This window comes from Dendropsophus ebraccatus, chromosome 8 (genome assembly GCF_027789765.1).
Source record: "Dendropsophus ebraccatus isolate aDenEbr1 chromosome 8, aDenEbr1.pat, whole genome shotgun sequence".
Classification (NCBI taxonomy): Eukaryota; Metazoa; Chordata; class Amphibia; order Anura; family Hylidae; genus Dendropsophus; species Dendropsophus ebraccatus.
Genome location: NC_091461.1, coordinates 75,176,172 through 75,197,578, shown reverse-complemented (window position 1 = coordinate 75,197,578; position 21,407 = coordinate 75,176,172). Strand labels below are relative to the sequence as shown.

The 21,407-nt window shown below is 40.6% G+C and overlaps 1 protein-coding gene across 1 annotated transcript; it reads left to right on the top strand.

The window, feature by feature from the left end:
• The first annotated feature begins 8,271 nt into the window (after positions 1-8,271).
• On the top strand, positions 8,272-12,775 carry LOC138798679 (meteorin-like protein). Its single transcript, XM_069979218.1, has 4 exons — positions 8,272-8,375; positions 9,269-9,669; positions 10,571-10,630; positions 12,462-12,775. The coding sequence occupies exons 1-4, from the start codon at positions 8,272-8,274 to the stop codon at positions 12,773-12,775; spliced, it is 879 nt and encodes a 292-aa protein (XP_069835319.1).
• Positions 12,776-21,407: the final 8,632 nt, after the last annotated feature.

Below are 21,407 nucleotides of genomic sequence, written 5' to 3'. Positions count from 1 at the left end.
CCCCCCTGTGCTCTCTCTCCAGTAGTATATAGCCCCCCTGTGTGGTCCCCAGTCGTATATAGCCCCCCCTGTGCACTCCCCAGTAGTATATAGCCCCTCTGTGCACTCCCCCAGTAGTATATAGCCCCCCTGTGTGCTCCCCAATAATATATAGCCCCCTGTGCGCTCCCCCAGAAGTATATAGCCCCCCCTGTGCACACCCCAATAATATATAGCCCCCTGTGCACTTCCTAATAATATATAGCCCCTCTGTGCACTCCCCAATAATACATAGCCCCCCTGTGCGCTCGCCCAGTAGTATATAGCCCCCCTGTGCTCCCCCAATAGTATATACCGTAGCTACCATGTGCACTTTCCAATAATATATAGCCCCCCCGTGCGCTCCCCAGAAGTATATAGCTACCCTGTGCACTCCCCAGTAGTATATAGCCCCCCTATGTACTACCCCAATAGTATATAGCCCCCTGTGCATTCCCTCAATAGTATATAGTCCCCCTGTGCGCTCCCCCAATAGTATATAGACTTCCTGTGCTCCCCCAGTAGTATTTAGCCCCCCTGTGTGTTCCTCCAATAGTATATAGCCCCCCTGTGTGTTCCCCTATAAGTATATAGACCCCCTGTACTCCCCAATAGAATATAGCCCCCCTGTGTGCCCCCAAGTATATAGCACCCCCCTGTATTCTCCCCCTCCAATATAACATAAAAAAAAACAGTTAAACTCACCTGGGTCCACGCGTTCCACTTCTCTTCCTCTTGTGGCCGCACTGCAGCGGTCACAAGAGGTCGCACTCCCATTACCCTGGTGCCAGCGCCCAGTGACGTCACTTGGCGCAGACACCAGAGGGACAGTGCAGCCTCTTGTGTGGCCACAAGATTGACTGACAGGAAGGGAGCCAATGGCTCTCTCTCTGTCAGTGCTGCTGAAGGTAGCTATGAGCGCTCGTTACGAGCCCTTATAGCTACAATGTACAGCGGGGTGGGGGGGGTGGGGGGTCCGTGCATCCCTGCAGGGGGCGCCATGGATGGGTAAGTAGATTACCCATCCATGGCGCTCCCCCCTGACAGGCTGGTGGCTGGAGCCCTGTGCGACCGCACTGGTCGCACATAGCAACAGCTGGCCTGCTCGGGGGGGCCCCTTTAACCAGTGCACCATGTGCCCTCTGGTTAAAGCAGCCCTGTATAGTAGATACTCTTTTAATTTTAACAGGAGTCCCTGCTTTTCTATAGTAATCATTAATGCATATGCATTGTTGCTTAGGCCAGGGTCACACTGCGTTTTTGCAGTTTAACATATCCATATTATGGGGGGGGGGGGAGTATGCAAAAACATTATATATTTTTTTTAATGGACCAAAACAAGTCCTTTTTTAAAAGCATACACAAAAATGTGGATCTGTTAAATGGACAGCAAAAACGCAGTGTGAGCCTAGCCTTACTGTATGACACTCTGCATCTGACCGATAGAGTGTAGGACCACATACGAATCAGCGTTGATGGTCGATTTGTGGAACCTTCCCAAAACGGCACATTAGAGGATGCTGAGACCCACAAAGAACATACAGTGACCTCTGAAACTCTGGGCTAAAGTTTGCCTGTGTACCATTGCAGTTTTAATGCATTAATTGGCATGGCTTATTTTTAGTAGGAGTTTGTTTTTCTTGACACCATTTTGGAATAAGTATAATTTATTCAGTTACTATATATTTCATACTGCACTGTGAACACAGTAAAAAGGAAAGTAAAATAGCATAACTGTCTTTCCAAAAACTGGATTAGAGTGATCCCCCCAAAAAAAATAAATAAATAAATAAGACAAGCAGTTTTTAAAGCATTTTTATTGTGCAAAAGTTAGAAAACACCATAAACCATATGTCTGGTATTTTCTCAATAAAGAAAATAAAGTTATCTTTTTGCTCTAAGTATAATGTTCTCTGTTTTTCTCTTTGTTTTCTGTGTAGGATTTGATGAACATGCATAAAAAGTTACAAATCTATGAAAACAATACAAAAAAACTTTTTGGGATGCAAAACGTTTTAAAACACAAAAAAATGTGTGTGAATAAGACTTAAGTAGAGTTCTGTGAGCTGGCGCATAGCATGTTATATTTTAAAAACCTGCAGACAGCTTGGGTGTTGCATTCCTTTTTACATTCCCTTGAGAGTTCTCTAAACTTCTCTGTGACAAGGTAACAGATGGCCAAAGACATTGAAATTTCATTGTTAAACCATCTCCGATTGAGACAATACCCTATAGGCCTTCAGCCTATGTTGCCCTATGGCAGGACTTGTATGGGATTCTGTGCCCTTGTTGCTGATAAAGTTCATCACACTTAGAAACAGATGCATATAACAGACCTAATTACTTACATGGGGTTACAAGTCCAGTTCTATTCATAGATGATGCATACATAAAGTAATAGATGGTGGTGATCTTTCAAGGAGCCCATGGCCTTAGTAAAATAATATATATATGAAAGCTGTCTTACAATGGAGGATCAATCAGTTATCCACATTCTATCAGCATCTACAATCACCTATAAATAATATATTCTCAGCCTACACCATCTGCACGTGTTTTTTAGCCTGCGCTGTTGGTGTAAAACCCATCGAGCTTCATTTATTAAAACTGACTAAAATATCACAACACAGATTTCATTATATTTTTTTGCTTTTGAAAAATGAAAGCTAAAGTCTAAATGGTTTCTATGGATAACAAAGACCTGCTTAGCATTTGACAGTTGTGATAAATCTGCTTAATTGGGCTAGATTTACTAAAAGATTCTTGGACAATGCAAACTTGAACAGACTTCAAATGCACCGAATGTATTACACAGTGATATTGACAAATTTGGTGCTTTCGAACTCTGTCTAATTTGAAGCATCACTGTCATTATAAAAAACTTTTGACATGTCAGAGAGACGTGAAAAGTTTTTATCGGTCCAGGTCTGAGTGTTCAGATACTTACCAGTCTTAAAAACAAGTGAGTCAGTGAAAAGTGTCAGGCTCATAGACTTTCATTATAAGTTCAAGTCATCAGTTGACACAGAGCCAGGAGAGAACTACGCGGAGCACGGACTTGTCCCAGCTCATTCTCACGATCAGTAAGGGTCTGAGCGATCTGACCCGGACCGATCAAAACCTTTTCAAAAGTTTTTTATAACAACAGTGACACTTTCAGTTTAGATCAACTATTAATTGGCTTAAAGGGGTACTTGGGGCTAGCAGTACTTTTGGACTATGGCTGGGGAGAGGGTGGATATAGAAGGCGCCGGTCACTTACCTCCCTGAATCCAGCGCTGGGTCCCGGATCGCGCCACCCCGTTCCTACGTCCTGCAGCTGCTTCCCGGTCTGAGCTTCCTGGTCTGAGCACAGACATTCAGCGGCCGAAGCTGGACCCCGCTAGGACTGCTGGATGGCTGAGCTGTCTTGAGAAGCCGCAGCTCAGACCAGGAAACGCCCGCGGGATGGGACCCGACACTGGAACTGGGGAGGTAAGTTACCGGTGCCTTCTAAATCCACCCCCTCCCCGGCCACAGACCAAAAGAACTGCCGGGAGTAAACCTTTAAAGGAGCATTGGCATTTTTATAACTATATTTAAAAGATTAGGTAATTAAAAGTTGAAAAAGTTTGCAATTGGTGGTTATTACCTTTTTAGTCCTGGCTCCCTGCTAGGCCCTTTTTCATGTCTGATATGTTGACAGCTGCTTGTCTAGGTTCCCGACCACTGTTATCAGGAGTGGCCTGGCCGGGCTGATGACTTATTTCCTTGCTGGAGTAAGCATTAGTGCAGCCACGTTATCTGCAGTAATCCATAACTGCAGCTCCGTGGAGCTGTCAGAGTTGGCATAGCTGAGCTCTGCAAGAAAAACTCAAAGATCCAACAATTCAGGAACGCACAAATGTTCAGTTTATTGACGGAACATTACCGTGTACATAACCTTTCTGTCCTCAGATAACGCTGGCATATTTTGGGTGCGGTTTTATTGAGCACCCATAGGGCCCTATTACACCAACAGATTATCTGACAGATTTTTTTGAGCCAAAGCCAGGAATAGACTATAAACAGAGAACAGGTAACAAAGGAAAGACTGAGATTTCTCCTCTTTTCAAATCCATTCCTGGCTTTGATTTAAAAAAAAAAAAATATGTCAGGTAATCTGTTGGTGCAATAGAGTGCTTACTCTTACAACTATAGCTGAGCTCAGACCAGCAGAGCTCAGCACAGAACAGCAGAGAACTGGCCATCAGCCATGGTGCCAGCCCTAGTACCGCTGGTGAAGAGGACCAATCACAGAGAGCAAGCTTACCCACAGAGGAAAACTAGGAAGTGGAGCAATCTTCAAGAAATGTGCAAGGTAGAAAGGGGGGGTGGGGATAAACTTTTAAACATGCACCAGACACTGGCACACTTAAAGCCACACACAGCCATCCTCACTTTACGCAGGAACAATCCTATGTTCTCTATGGAGAGGAAATGGTTAAGCCATTGCCAGAGAGCTTTGATTGCGGCTTATCTCTCAACCTCTATCACAACCAACACCATCTGTGGGTGGTCATTTGAGAGAACCTCATATAACTTAGATCGATGGCTGAGCTGTACAGCCAACGAAAGGGGGCCCTTTAGTTCTAGCAGAGTACTCAAAGATTTCAGGTAATGTCCTAGTAGCCCCTCTACTGTTTCTTTAGAAAGTAAAGTAAATTACCAAGATAAGAACTAAAGCCCCTATTACATGGAGCGACTAAGAGGAGCAAACAAGCAAACAATGTCAACGCTCGTTTGCTCCTTGTTTCCTGCTCGCTGGCAGTGCTATTACACTCGAGTGAGTGAGTGCAGGGGGGGCCGCTGGGAATTGCAGGGGGGCTGCCAGGGTGATCGGTAGATCGGTAGCCCATACAGGATAGCGGCAGTCTGCTGCTGCTGCTCCTATTCCACGGAGAGACGGCAGCAGATTGTTGCTATATTAGTCGTTTGTCTAAACTACTGCAACGATCAGCTGACATTGTTCATGTCGGCTGACCGTTGCTTTCTAATACACAAGATGATTATCAGCCTTAAGTGCTGAAAATCGTTTTGTGTAATGGGGCCGCTTCCTGGTCCATCATTTAATATGGGACCCCTGACAGAAGCAGCTCAATTGTTATTTTAAAGTGCACTATTTCTGGGGGGCACTATTGTTGTATAGGGAGACACTAAGAACACTACTATGTGTGTGTGTTTTGGGGAAAGAGCTAAATAGACGGAGGGCACAATGAAAATGAGTGTAGCACAAAGGGGCACTATTACTGTATGAAGGATGTCAAACTCAGACCCTCCAGCTGTTGCACAACTACAAGTCCCATCATGCCTGGACAGCCAAAGCTTTAGCTTTGGCTGTCCAGGCATGATGGGAATTGTAGTTTTAAAACAGCTGGAGGGCCTGAGTTTTACACGTCTGGTCTAGTGGCACTAATACAATAGAAGTGCAATAAGCAGTCACTATTGGTATATGGGATGAGTATTAGTGTGTGTAGTACACTTATAGGGCTTTGCTGCTGTTTCAGACATAAAAGAAGATGAGTCATGGTCAGGAGTTTTCTTTGGGATCTGGGTCAAATAGAGAGGGGGGAGGGAAAGATGCTGACTCCAGAAATGTCACATGTGAAGCACAGGATTTATGTCACTGTAATTTCCAAAAACATAGCATTAATCAATAGTACAAGGGAGTATAACAAAACAACAGGCATCTTCTACATCCATACACAATGACCTCTGCACTGGTCCCTTGCATGCCCAGTCTGTACTGTACAGTACAGTTGTACTGTATTCACAGTATGATTACCGCAGAGTTGTCTTATCGCTATACTGTGTTCAATACATGTATACATATGATTTTAGGTTTGTGCTCCTTAACTTTTAACTCTTTGAGGATCAAGCCCAACATGACCCAGTGGCCCGCACCAATTTTTATTTTTGCATTTTCGTTTTCTCCTCCTCCCCTTCTAAGAGCTCTAGCGCTTTCATTTTTCTATCTACAGGGCCATGTAGAGCTTGTATTTTACAGGAATAGGTGTACTATGTAATGGTGCCTTTCATTCTACCATAAGATGTATGACAAAACAGCCAAAATATTACTTCTGAAAATACAAATTGGTGAAAATGGAAAAAAGAATGCAATATGGTAACTTTTTTTTTTTTTTTTTTTTTGGTGTGTGTGTGTCTATACGGGAAAAGTGACATGATGCCATTGTTCTATAGGTCAGTCCAAACACAACCATATGCAGGTTAACACAAATTCTCTAATGTTGTTTTTTTTTTGTTTGTTTTTTTGTGAAATCCTTTTTTTTTTGCAATTAAGTATTAAAGTGGTTATCCAGTGCTTCAAAAACATGGCTACTTTTGCATTACTCTTGTCTCCAGTAAATGGAGCTTAATTGCAAACCACGCCTGACCTGAAGACAAGAGAAGGGGCAAAAGTGGCCATGTTTTTGAAGCACTGGATAACCATAAGCAATAGGGATAAATGGCCCTATTGTGACCCTTCTAATGGTTTTAGGTTTTCACCTACGCGGCTTTATGGGGTGTCATTTTTTGCTCCGTGTTCTCTAGTTTTTATTAACATCATATTTGTGTAGATCTGACGTTTTGATCACTTTTTATTAATTTTTTTTTCTATATATAATGTAACAAAATATCAGTAATCCTGGCGCTTTTTTCCTTCTTTTCATTTATGCCGTTTGCCGAGCAGGATGAGGATTGTCATATTTTAATAGATCGGACAATTACGCATGCCACTATATATAATATGTTCATTTGTTTTTGAATGTTTCATTTATAATATGGTATGGGGGGGGTTATTTGAATTTTTATTGAGGAAGGGGCTTTGGGGTATTTTGAAAAAAACTTTTACTTTTTTTTTTTTTTTTTTTTGTACACATTTTAAGTCCCCCTGGGGAACTTTTCCATGCAATCTTTCGATTGCATACACTGTACAATGCTATGCCATAGGCAGTGCTTAGGTGTTAATGACAGGCTGCAGCGTGATTGGTGCAGCCTATCATTAACAGTGAGGGTCCGTCTGCTGACTGCAGCCGGCTGCCACCTGCTATGAAGCAGGTTCTTCTCTGGAGAGAGATTCATAGCACATCAGGGGCACATCAGTGACCCATACATCCTAGGTCGTCTAAGCATTAATACCCTAGCGACACCCCAGGATGTGCCTCATCGGCTGTTAGGACTATGTGACCCCATGTTGAAATATACTGGTTAAAGGGGCTTTTCCAGAGAGCAAAAAAGGTCCTACCTGTTCTGCTATATGGCGATGCACTTCGTTCCTCCGGTCTTCTCAGATGATAACTTCCGAGACGAGATAGGGACAGGAGAATATTGCGGGTGATGTTCAATAGCTTCCCGATGTTACAGATATTACAGCGACATTGGAAAGCTATTAGACATTGCATGTAGGCTTGGTTTGTGTACACACAATGCTCACAATATGCATCCCCCCTCTGCTCTTGGAATAAGCTGCTAAGATGGCCAGAGAAAGGAAGTGCAGCGCCTGAAAGCAGAAAAAGGTAGGACCCCTTTAAGGAAGAAGGAGTGGTGTCGGTGTGTAGGTTTCTTTTACACAAGACAATTATCAGCAGGCAGGAACATTCATTGCTCATAATGCCCCTGTGATAAAGGCTCACCAATGTGAAATCTTTCCTTTGTAGGTAATGGCACATTTTGTTTAGCACTGTTAGGAGCACTGCCTTGCCCAAGGATGGAGTGGGCTGGATGACAATGTGGGGGCCGGGCAGTCCTCCTAACTGTGTTCCTAGTCGAAGATTATGCTGACTAACAAGGCGAGATGCAGAGGAGGAAGGTAAGACACAGACCTTCCTCCTCAGCCCCTGGGCACTATAGTTGGCTATCAGCAGGTTAGATTCATCTAACCTGCCAATAGTTTCCCTTTAAGTATAAGCCAAATAAGGTAGTACAAGGTAGCACAGTTTCTTCTACATACATGATATAATACAGTATATAACAGCATTTTCCTATATCATAGACTTGGAAGTAACATTGCAATAACTTTGCACTTTACAATGCAGTTTAATGTCATTGAAAAACCTACCTACAGTAGTTACAGTACAATAGGAAGAAGGATCTGTCATAATGTCTGGTTTTCTATTTGAGTTCAGCACTATGAATGGACAAGGGTTATAAATGAGGATGCTTGTAGGGCGGTCTGGCTGCAGACATGTGTCCACACTCACTTGTGTCTTGTCTATTCAGCTGAAGAGACACAATATGCAGAAGTCAAGAAGGCTACTGGCCCTGCTCCTTCTATCTACTATCTTATCCAGCAGGGGACTGTGGTGTATGGCAGGAGACTTCTGTAGCTGGAAGGGGAGGTATGTACAAAGCTACATAGACAAATCATTTAATTTTTATTGCACCTAAATTGCATATGTGAAATCTTACAAAGTATACTGTACGCGTGAAATTCTTCCTTGCTTTTGCTTGTCAAGTATGCATAGTGTCCACATAAGCCCATGTGCCACAAATAGGTTTGTAAGTAAGCTAAGTATTATTTAACCTATTGGGTAGTTTTGCATTTTACAAAATATAATGTCATGTATGGTCCATTATATGGTAAAGGTACTGTAGACTCTAAACTTATCTTGCTTAGACTTTAGAGGTCAAATCTCAAATTCTTAACCTGAACCATCTGTCTAACAACAACAATTTGTTATATAACATTTCCTGTAATTACATTGTCCTAGGTGTCCTGTATTCTGGTGATAAGATAGTACTCTGTACACCCTGATAAGTATTATGCTGACTGGCAGAATGTTATCACTCTTTGAAAAGTTTACCCTGGTGTCATAGCAAATGTTACTTTGTCCTACATCAAAATTAGGCAAAATCTGTAATGTAATAAACATTTTAAACTAGAGAGTATTATTAAGAGTTTTAGAAATACAAGGCCAAATCTTAGTGTGCTACCAACTGCAATGGGAAATATCCTACATTGGGGTATCTTTAGGATATTTAAGAAAAAATCTCCCCATACAGACCAATATAGCAGGCACTACAAATTCTGCAAATGACTATATAGACACCATAGCAGATCTGTGGAATGGTGATTCCAGAGTATGCAATAATGCAAGCAGCTGTTTATTGTAGTTTATGGATATAGGAAGCATATCTGCTAAATGTGGAGAAAAAAGCCAGTGCTATTTTTATGTTTTAAGTCATTTTACTGTATTTTCAGTCATTATAGTATGTATAATTTATTTTACAGTGGTCTCAGTTGGGACGCACGCTCCCGAGCTGTGGAACAAGTTCATCTCCGCTGTACAGAAGGTTCACTAGAATGGATGTATCCAGTTAGAGCCTTGCGTGTTATTCTTGAACCCAACCTTATAAACAGCAAGCATACTACTGTCTGCATTAAGCCGTATCCACAGTTTCAGGGTGCTAACCTTTATGTGGAGAGGAGAAGAGAACTTCACCTTCTAGTTAGTGAAGTAGATGGAGTAAGGAAGGTGCATTGTTTTGGCATGGACAGTTCCCATAGAGTAGCTCTGTTCTTACAGGCCAGCCCACAAAAGAATCTAAGCAGGAGGACAGCTGGGTTTCAGTACGAGCTACTTAACAACCAAACTTCAGGATCTGTATTCCAAAAGTTTGCAATAGTGGATGGTAAGACTCTATTAGTCCTTCTGTTTGAGAGGGGCATTTATTTTTGTATTCTATTAGTCTTGTATTCTATATTATTGTATGTATGCTAGTTTGCTTCCATTGACTTGTTTCCTTTATCCACGCTGTGTCATCTGAACTAATTATACTTACCTGGTCTCATGTAATAATCTGCTCAGTATGAGACACTGTTTGTGTCAGTCATTACACACTAGTTGCAACACCTATAAATGGGTCAATGGAGATTATATTACGTCCATATTTTTGGTTGATGCAATTGTGTTGTGATGTCAGACAGCACTGTACACAATATTAATATCTTTAAATTACCTATATTTAGAATTTAGTGCCTAAATACCTTACCGTAGACCAATTGACCCTGCACCCTGCTGATCAGAAAGGATGAGCAAACCGGCCGAGGTTCGGGTTCGTATGAACCTGAAATATCGGCTTCTGATTCCCGCTGTCTGCCCGCTCAATGGAGAGGGTGGATACAGCCTGAGGACCTCCTGGAAAACTGGAATACAGCTTATGGCTATACAGGCTATGGCTGTATCCCAGTTTTCCATGCGGTCCTCTGGCTGTATCCACCCTCTCCACGGAGCGGGCAGACAGCGGGAATCAGAAGCCGATAGTTCAGGTTCATACGAACCCGAACCTCGGCCAGTTCACTCATCTCTACTGATCATAACTGTGCATTAAGAGATGGAGCTTCCTGCTCCATCTCCATAGCACCTGTGTCCGTCACACTTTTTTTCTTTAAGATGATAGTAAAGCTTTAAAATATTGATACATAATTCCATGTTGGGGATAATAAAACAAATAGAATTGCAGAAACATGTGCATGAGCTCGTTATGATTTCTTATTTTGTTTATGCATCAATAAATAAAAATTTTTGTCTAGATGCATGTCGTCCTTGTGACAATGAAGACCTTCTCATGGCTGTTTGCACTAGTGACTTTGGTAAGTGTCATAGAGTTTTTAACCATGCTTTTCAAATTACAGTGTAATTAACCTTCAATCCCATCAATGTATGGCCATGAACATGGGGAAATTAGAAATAGCCCTTTAAACGGTAAATCAAAATCATAATGCAACCTCCATCTCTCCAGTGGGGAGAGGATGTGGGGGAGGGAAGGGGTATAGAAATGTTTAAAATAACAGCTGTATACTTTTACATAGATAACACTTCTGTCGAAATAGGAAGTAACAGATTTCTTAAATATAATATAAGTTCCTAAAATACTTCCCATTGAGGTTGAAATTTCAGTCTTTACTCACCATTAGTTGTGCGACTGAGCACTGCAGACAAGGCACATCTTTCAGAATATTTCCAACCTAATGAATGGCGGTACTACCATTTAAATAAAGCTTTTTAAATTCCTTATGAGAAATCTTAAAAACAAGATTTGCTTGCCTAGCAAAGATTTAGTACACATAGCACATCGCTTCCACAAATCACTTAAATGACCAGAAACTGAATTAGCCCCCACAAGCCCCACAGTGGGTAAAAACAAGGTCTTTGTTAAGAAATGAAGATTAATTCAGTGCAGTCAACGGAAGAAATTAGTATTAACTTCACTTAATCAAACTAATATATAGCATTATGTATCCGAAGGGTGAAAAAGATCTCAAGCTTTTGGAACAAAAACAGTCTACTCTATTGAAATGAATTCCTAATCCATAAATTTATTTTGAAGCTTTAGGTTTTCTGAGTAAAAAAAATGAAATGGGTTATATGTGACATGAAGATGCTAAATATTTTTTGGTACTGTTTATATCAATCATCTGTTAAGCCATGTTCACACAACGTATATTTTCGTAAAAGTACGTCCATTGTTGACAATTGCAACAACGGCCATGATTATTAAGAAAACGTCAAAATGCTGTCTATGGAATACCGGCTAGAGCGTATACACATGTCAGTTTTCTGCGGCCACTATTCATTGAATAGCGGACGCAGAGAACCTGTCAGTGCACATAATGAAGCGCGCGGCTACAGCTACACGCTCCATTGTGTGCAGTGGGGAGTTCTGATGCGGGCGCACACTGATGCGCCCACATCAAAACTTAGCGCTACAAAACATACTGCAGTACCGGCCGGGATAACCTTATCTGACATCGGCTGTTCTGTGACCCGCCCAGGTTACGGAACGGCCAGTGTCATACAATGTGTGAACATAGCCTTAAACAAGTAAATAAATACATAAGTTAAACAATATTTGTGTGAGTGTGACTATTTCCATATGGGGACTATTTGGTGGCACTTGTAGAAATCCTTCCTCCATTGTTTCAGTAGTGTAGAGTAGGGTAATTTGGATAGCATGTATCCCGGGTGTTGGTAGTCAGGAGGCTACCAACATGTCACTCTGATTTAGCTTTAGATTTGGGTATGTAGATATAGACCTATGGCGTTTTTTGACCCTGGCTAGAAGCCTGGCTATGGCTCTGATGTAGGACATAGTTGTTGTCCTGGCTAGGCAGGACTTAAAGTGATACTGTCCCTCCTTTTACTCTATGTGCAGTTCTCCGTACCAACCACAAGCTTAGATGCTGCACATTCATTATATACCTGTATAACACTGTACAAAATCCCTTCATTTCATCATTGGACAGTGTCACCTAGTAAGGGAATGATGGTATCACTTTAACACTACTGATCCTGAATTAATATATGAAAAAATTATTCTGTCTCTGGTGACTGAATTGTACTAGGGTTGGAATCAGTATTACAGTATGTCCTTTACCAGTTAATGGCCTTGTTTTTATTATGTTTTTTTTTTTATTCCTTTAGTGGTAAGGGGCTCCATTATACGAGTTACCCATGATGTGGAGACACAGATTTCTCAAGTTGACATCAATGCTTTGAGAGTTCACAGACAAACAAACAGTATTTTCCAGGCAGACGTCCGGACTGGTACCTGGACTGGACCCATCAGAACTTTATTGCAATGCAAAGTCAAAAAAGGAGATGGTGACTTCCTTTTTACTGGCAGTGAACATTTCGGAGATGCCTGGTTAGGGTGTGCCCCTCGATATAAGGACTTCCTAGAGATTTACCAAAATGCCCAAAAACTGAAAAGTAATCCTTGTGATTTCCAGATATAAACTTCGTTCTCTGTGTAATAATTCCAATATCTAGTTCCTTTGCTGTTTTCATACTTGAATTGACTATTTATATTGTCCCAATGTATCGGATGTTAAGGTCTGTATAATGGTTATGATTCAAACTTAATGGATTCATTTACTATATAGTTTATATGGGTCACATCATTATAGCACATTTATACTTGAATGATCAAAATATTTAACAGTATTACAGATAGGGCGTCATGCATGATGTGATGAGACAGTACAGGAGGCAGAACAGTGGCACACAAAGCTGGGTATTACAAAGCTATAGGCACTCAGCATATGGATTCTGGCATGGCACCAGATTTTGGATGTAGTCACAATATTCCAACCTATGGAGTATGCACAAGCCCTAACATCCATTACAATCTTAATATTAAAAGAATTGCCTGTACAGATTTATTTTTAGTGTGTTAGAAGATGCAGGATATATAGGGGAGATTTATCAAACATGGTGTAAAGTGAAACTGGCCCAGTTGCCCCTAGCAACCAATCAGATTCCACTTTTCATTCCTCACAGACTCTTTGGAAAATGAAAGGTGGAATCTGATTGGTTGCTAGGGGCAACTGAGCCAGTTTCACTTTACACCATGTTTAATTAATCTCCCCCATAGTACCTATATAATGGAACTGACTCATAGAAGTCAATGTTATCATTACATGAAGACTACAATGGTTTGGCTACATGGGTGATGTTTATACAGTGAGAATTGTATTATATTTGTGTTGATGGGTGAATAGTTACTATGATTGTGCTGACAGGCGGAGGATAAATGGTAAATAACATGTTACATGAAGCACATTGTTTCTTCTCTGCTTTGCTTTTTTGGCCACGTAACGTTTTACCATAAACTTCATCATATGCTAACTGATATGTTAGGAGATAAATAAAATAACTGGCAAGAAGGGCCACTGGGACATGGCTGGAAGAACGGGCACCCTGGTTGTTTAGGCCTCTCATGAAGAGCGACCAGACTGCCCAAACCTTGTCCATGTCTCCTGTGCTATGTGTAATTTCTAGTGAGAGATGTTGTCATCTGGATTAACTTGGTAAACACATCTGGAGGCATCCTTTACATAAATATTGTCCTTTGCTCACATTTGCTCCAAGCCATTTTAAAGATGTTTTGTACGTAGGCTCTGTTCACACTAACGTCTAAACTTCTATGGATTCTGCTTCCATCATCCAAACTCATTTACATCATGAATTGCGTTTTACTGTACCATTGTAAGAGCAGAAAACAGAAATTAAGCAGTGAAGAATATGTCACCAGAAATACAACAGGGATACTTCACAGACCTCATAGAAGTACAAATGCTGCGCTATCCTTCCCATAAAATCTAACAGAATCTTTTATATCTGTGATTGGCGCCAAAGAAATGTGAATTAGAACAGAGCCTAAAATAATCTGGGAGCAAATACAATAAGAAACAAAATAGATAATCTCCAGATTTTTGTTATCTATCTATCTATCTATCTATCTATCTATCTATCTATCTATCTCTCTCTCTATCTATCTATCTATCTATCTATCTATCTATCTATCTCCTATCTATCTATCTATCTCTCTATCTATCTATCTATCTATCTATCTATCTATCTATCTATCTATTAATTTGTAACAGATAGATAGATAGATAGATAGATAGATAGACACTGCAACCTGTAGTGTGAACAGAGGCATATATGTGCTGCCATTTTTTTTCATTTTTTTTCTTTAAATAGATAGATACTGTAGATTAGATAGATAGATAGATAGATAGATAGAAAGATATCTGGCTATCAAAGAGATGCATAGTTATTAAATTATATCAATAAAGTATCTATCTATCTATCTATCTATCTATCTTGAGAAAAGACCACTGTTGTGGTCAGAAACGTTGCTGTGTTCTTTTTTGGGATGTGAATAAATTTTCCACTTTTTTTGCCACAACCGGAGTACCGCTGCTTTTCTTGGACTTTATTCAGTTGCTTGGAGTCTCCCCGGCACGCATGCTGGCACACACCTGCTATTGATTTACTTGTGCTGCGAGCTTTAATTTTTTTTTTATACACAGATAGATAGATAGATAGATAGATAGATAGATAGATAGATAGACACTGCAACCTGCAGTGTGAACAGAGGCATATATGTGCTGCCATGTTTCCCTTTTTTTTTTTTTGATAGATAGATAGATAGATAGATAGATAGATAGATAGATACTTTATTGATATAATTTAATAAGTATGCATCTCTTTGATAGCCAGATAGACAAGAAAGTGGTAAGCAATGTACTCAGAGACGCAAGTCTGTTAAGTCTGGAAGATGTTAATAAAACAATGCAATGTCTTGGCCTCTTAATAGCTTAGGATATTGATGGTGGACAGCAGAGTGTGACATGGCCATCTTGCCTTTGTTGCAGTAGGTATTAGAATGCAATAAAAGAGTAAGAATTACCATCTCTACATGGCTTTGTGTGGTGCTAGCTTGTGCAGTTCACCTAAAGGATAATTGATATTCATGGCCAATTAGGCACGCATTGACTACTATTGTAACAGAAGAGGGAAGACAAATGGCTCCTAGGGTGTCAGAGTTTCTAGTGAATTTCAGAGTATCAGGGCTTAAGACTGTGAAGGCAGAGGCTCTCTGCCATTTACTTTCTCAGTCTCATTCCCTTTTCATTTTGGATATGCTGAACTCGCAATAGAGTGAAACTGATGTCTTGAGAGTAATTGTGTCCTCCTAACTCTGAATGGTATCTGTCACCTGAACACTCCCCACATCTGCTCCATCCCATCTCCATAATAGTCTTCCTTTAAGCCACTAAAGATTTCATTAGCAGAGTGGTTTCCGCCCAATTCATTTCACTAGAAATAACTTTTAAAAGGCTGAATCATGTGAAATTCATAGACCAAAAAGATGCCCCCTGCTGTCTGAGGCAGATGTAAGCTACTATGTCACTAGGTGCAGAAAATATTCCACTTACTGGTATTGCCACCACTGGTTGTGTACTCTTGTGGGAGGATTGTTCAACCCTCAGTAGAAAATTATATAGTCTTTTTATAATATTATCATTTAACATCATTTAAAGTCCTTATAAAAGTCAGAACCAGATGCTGAAAACCAAGGGAATGAGCCAGGAATCAGTAAACCGCAGATCCAATAGGAAAAGAAACCACATGAGAAGCACTAAAGGAACAATCCCAGGCAACTGTGGACAGTGGCTGCTTGTTTAAAAGGGTTATCCAGGCTTAGAAAAACAAAGCCTCTTTCTTCTAGAAACAGCAACGCTATTGTCTTCAGTTTGGGTGTGGTTTTACAGCTCAAATGAATTGTAATACCCCACACATCCTGAGGACAGGGGCAGTGCTGTTTTTGTCAGCGGAAACAAAATTCAACTCCAATTTGAAAGTTTTTTTTTGCAACACCACGTTCTGTGCACACAGTGCGGTAGGCCCTGCAATGGCATTTGTTAAGGGCATAGATCGTGGTGTCGCAAATAAAGCTCTCAAATTGGATGAGAGAATGCTGGACTCTTGTTTCTGCTGACACATACTTTTGCACAGACTGGAGTGTGAGTCCATGCAGTGAAGTCTTGGATGGAGTGGTAAGCTGGCTTTTCTTTTCTCATCTGTTGCAGTGCTGTTTTTGTAAGAAAGTAGCTGTGCTTTTTGTAATCCTGAATGAGCCCTTTAAATTTGGTGCTGTCAGGCAGCATGGGACCCCAGCACTGAGTTTGATTGGCTTAGTCTTCCCGCACCCTGATTAAGGTTAAGCAGCCCCAGTGACTAAGCTAGAGAATGCTGCCACCTGCACCGCGAGGAGGAGGAGGAGGAGACCAGGAATACCACAGGAACATTGCAGGGTGAGTATATGACAATAAATAAAAGTGAAAGCATGTACAAGTAGCTTATCATCTAAGTTGCAAATATCTATGTAAATCGTGTCAGAGACAAGCGAACCTCGAGCATGCTTTTGTTTGTCCAAACCCAAATGCTCTGTAGTTGACTTCTAGTGGCTGAAGAAGTTTAAAGGGGTTGTCCAGCGAAAATCTTTTTCTTTCAAATCAAATGATTTCAGAAAGTTATATAGATTTGTAATTCACTTCTATTAAAAACAAATATTAAGTCTTCCCATACTTATTAGCTACTGTATGTCCTGCAGGAAATATTGTTTTATTTTCAGTCTGACACAGCTCTCTGCTGCCATCTCTGGCCAGGAACTCTGTCTCGGTTTTCTATGAATCCCCATAGAAAACCTCTCTTGCTCTGGACAGTTCCTGTCTCGGCCAGAGATATCAGCAGAGAGCACTATGTCAGACTGAAAATCGAACAACATTTCCTGCATGACGTTTAGTAGCTAACAAGTATGGGAAGACTGGAGATTTTTTAATAGAAGTAAATTACAAATCTATATAACTTTTTGACACCAGTTGATGTGAAAGGAAAGGATTTTCGCAGGACAACCCCTTTTATGCAATACTAAGGCTGCCCGGAAACATAGTATGAAAATCTAAGCTTTCACCATATGCTTGTATGTGTTTTCCAAAACTCCTTAGGGCTGCATCCAACTTCCTCAGCCACTGGCGATCAAATGCAGAGCATTCAGGTTTGGATGGAAAAAAAAAGTGTGCTTGAGGTTTGCTCATCTCTAGTGTCAGTCTTACCAAAGTTCTGGTATTTTTCATTCGTGGGATATTTGCTGGTAAAGGGCATACATTGCAAGATTTCTGCAAAGGGAAACGATTATTTTGTATAGATTTCAGCCCAGATTCATTAAAGGGTGTAAAATAGAAACGGCCATCTGTCAGCTCTGGTAAAGTGAAAGCTGAGCTGTGATTGGCTGCTGTGGGCAGTTTACACCAGTGTCTATTTTACACCCGTTAATAAATCTGGGCCTCTATCTTTAAATCCTCAGTAAATCTGCATTTCCAGGAAGAAACCTATGTCATGTAGGTCATGCAGCATAAGCTCAAATCCCATGCATGTTTTGATGTTTTCTGTACCATGTGAATAGGGTGTTGCAAAAGAGAATTAACTAACACTGTACTATACATTGTAGTGACAGCGTCTATCTAAAAATAACACTGCCAGCAGGAACCAATGTCACAGTCTTCTATACAAACCATCATACACCAAATGAGATCATATATAATAAATTAACCAATTCTACTCCATTACTCTATTGCGGTTCTGCTTGCTCACTCACACTTCAAGTCAAGGTTAGCTCATTCACTATGGATATAGCAGTTTATGCTAAATTTACATATATTTTCAGTTTAATGAATTGTTAAATATAAGAGTATACTAAAAGGCTATCTATGAAAACATGGCATGTAATGTAATGTAAGCTCAATCCCATTCCAGAGACAAAAGTAAGCTTTACAACGTATCCCTCTTTATTCTATTTTTATTTTAAAATATAGATGGATGAGGGGGATTTATTATTCTGTTTACGCGACCAGTTCTTTGTGCAAAGTGTGTGCAGAAAATTGTGATTTTCTCAGAGGTTTACACTTTAATAAAAAGGGGGCTGGGCTTAGCAGAAAAGAGGATGGGCTTTACTAACTGTAAACTATAGGTAAAATCTATGCATCTATACATGTATAAACATGTAACTCATGGACAGCAGCTGCAGTGGTAGATTCATTACAAAGTACTAAAGACGGATGTGTAAATCGCCAGTCTTAGTAAATTCCCACCATAAATTGCACGTCTTAAAATAGGTCATGCTAACACTTTGTAAACCTTAAGCGGTTCTTAAGGTTTGACCGGAATTAGCACTATATTCTCTTTAAACCTCACATGGTATACCACAAAAAACACTGTAGTAGAGATTTATCAAGCAGTCTTATAGTAAGGATGTCCCTTCCTGCCTATACCAACCAATCACAGCTCAGCTGTCAAATATTAGAGTGCTCTGCTAAGTGATTGCTATGGGCAATAAATAACATTCTTACTATAAGACTTGGTAAATCTCCCCAGTGTGTTTCGCCTGCCCTTGGCATAAAACCATAGTAAATTGTGTCGGGTTTAGTCGTAAGGTTTTCCGCAGACATAATGTGGAGGAAATTTATCCAGACTGGTCTTTTATAAAGCTCGCCCCATGCACCCTGCCAAAGAGGCACACCAAGGCAGGTGTATATTTCTGCCATGATTTACGTACGTCAGAGAAAATTTTTGCGCAGATCACCTGCACCTTTTCCCTGGTTTATGTCGGGGCACCCAATGATAGATTACCTCCAGTGTGTATAGCTTATATACTTAAAGGAGAAGTCCGGTGAAAATTCTTTTGAAAGTATTGTATTGCCCCACAAAAGTTATACAAATCACCAAATGCACATAAAGTGCTTTTTTTCCCCTGCACTTACTTTTGCATCGAGGCTTCACTTCCTGGATAAAATGGTGATGTCACGACCCGACTCCCAGAGCTGTGTGGGCTGTGGCTGCTGAAGAGGATGATGGCAGGGGATGCTCAGTGTCCCTCCAGTGCCCTGTGTCTCTCATTGTCCCCATGCCATCATCCTCCCCAGCAGCCACAGCCCGCACAGCTCTGGGAGTCGGGTCGTGACATCACCATTTTATCCAAGATGTGAAGCCTTGATGCAGTAGTAAGTGCAGGGAAAAAGCACTTTATAAGCATTTCCTGTAATAAGTGTATATTGGTAATTTGTATAACTTTTGGGGTGCAATACAATACTTTAATAAAATTTTTCACCGGACTTCTCCTTTAACCCTTTCAGGACCAGGCCCAAAATGACCCAGTGGACCGCGCAAATTTTGATCTTAGTGTTTTCGTTTTCCCCTCCTCCCCTTCTAAGAGCTCTAGCACTTTCAGTTTTCTATCTACAAGCCATGTAAGTGCTTGTTTTTTACAGGAATAGTTGTACTTTGTAATGGCGTCTTTCATTTTACCATAACATGTATGACAGAATTCCGAATATATTATTTATGAAGATATAAATTGGTGAAATCGTAAAAAAGAATGCAATATGGTAACGTTTGGGGGGTTCCTGTGTCTACCTAATGCACTATATGGTAAAAACGACATGATACAATTATTCTATAGGTCAGTCTGAACACAACCATATGCAGGTTACACAGATTCTCTAATATATATATTTTTAAATGAAATCCTTTTTTTTGGCAATTAATTATAAATAAAATGGGCCTATTGTGACGCTTATAACAGTTTTATTTTTTCACCTATGAGGCTGTATGGGGTGTCATTTTTTCCGCCATGATCTCTAGTTTTTATTAATATCATATTTGTAAAGATCGGACGTTTTGATCACTTTTTATTATTTTTTTTTATATACAATGTAACATTAAATCGGTAATCCGCAAACTTTTTCCCCTATTTTCGTGTACGCCGTTCTCCGTTCGCAATGACGCTTGTTATATTTTAATAGATCGGACAATTACGCACGCTACGGTATATTATATGTTTATTTGTTTATTTATTTTTATATGTTTTATTTATATAATGGGAAAGGGGGTGATTTCAACTTTTATTGGGGGAGGGTTTTGGGGTAGTGTGTTAGTGTTTTTAACTTTTTTTTACACATTTGAAGTCCCTTTGGGGGACTTTTACATACACTAGTGTGATTACACACACTGATCATTGCTATGCCATAGGCATAGCATTGATCAGTGTTATCGGCGCTCTGCTCATTGAGCCTGCCTGTGCAGGCTCAGTGCAGCAGATCGCCGATCAGACCGCACGGAGGAAGGTGAGAGACCTCCGGCGGTCCGTTTTACCGATCGGGACCCCCGCAGTCACACTGCGGGGGTCCCAATTGGTAAGTGACAGGGGACTCCCCCTGTCACTTACACTTAAACGCCAGCGTGTCATTACCGGTGAGGTCCCGGCTGCTGATTGCAGCCGACCCCCACCTGCTATGAAGTGCGCTCCGCTCCGGAGCACGCTTCATAGCGGGAGAACCACCCAGGACGTACAGTTACACCCTAGGTCGTCTGGGGACAGACTTCCATGGCGTAACTATACGCCCTGGGTCGTCTAAGGGTTAACCAATGTTGTGCTTCATCATTAGATTTCATCCTTTAAAAAAAAAACAAATGAACAGAATTCTCAGTAAACTATGTCTGTACCATAATATTGATATAAAAATTTATTGTACTTTGTAAAACACCAAAGATGATTATGTGCACACAACACAAAAAGTCCAGAACACATAGAATGAAAAAGGAGTCCGGTTTGCCTAAAATCCCCATAATATCTTACAGTATCGACAGCGATGAACTGGTAGTAAAACCTTTCCAGGAGATTACCAGATTATTAAGGAAATGTCATCACCATACTCCATTAAATAAGCCAAATGAATTACAGTATTTTATCAGTCGACTCTGATACAGAAAACCGTTTTAAGATATTCTGGTTTCCACACATTCCGGGTAATATGAATCTTAAGAAGCCGTGAGTTCTAGATGAAAAACAAGGAGTTTTTTTTCTTGCTTTTGAGAGAAACACATACTGCAGACGGTCGATGCAATATTTTCATATTTTCCTATTACATTATGTGGCATTTCTTCATTTTACTCGTTGATCTATGCACCTATAATTTGAACTGCATTCCATGGTTGCTAATATTAAACAGTGTGCAACCA

Bases quoted from the DNA above. Each gene is read 5' to 3' on its own strand.
- LOC138798679 (XM_069979218.1), top strand. From the start codon at position 8,272: ATGCAGAAGTCAAGAAGGCTACTGGCCCTGCTCCTTCTATCTACTATC. The intron at 9,670-10,570 runs GTAAGACTCTAT...ATTTTTGTCTAG, and splicing joins AAAGTTTGCAATAGTGGATG to ATGCATGTCGTCCTTGTGAC. The intron at 10,631-12,461 runs GTAAGTGTCATA...TTATTCCTTTAG, and splicing joins TGTTTGCACTAGTGACTTTG to TGGTAAGGGGCTCCATTATA.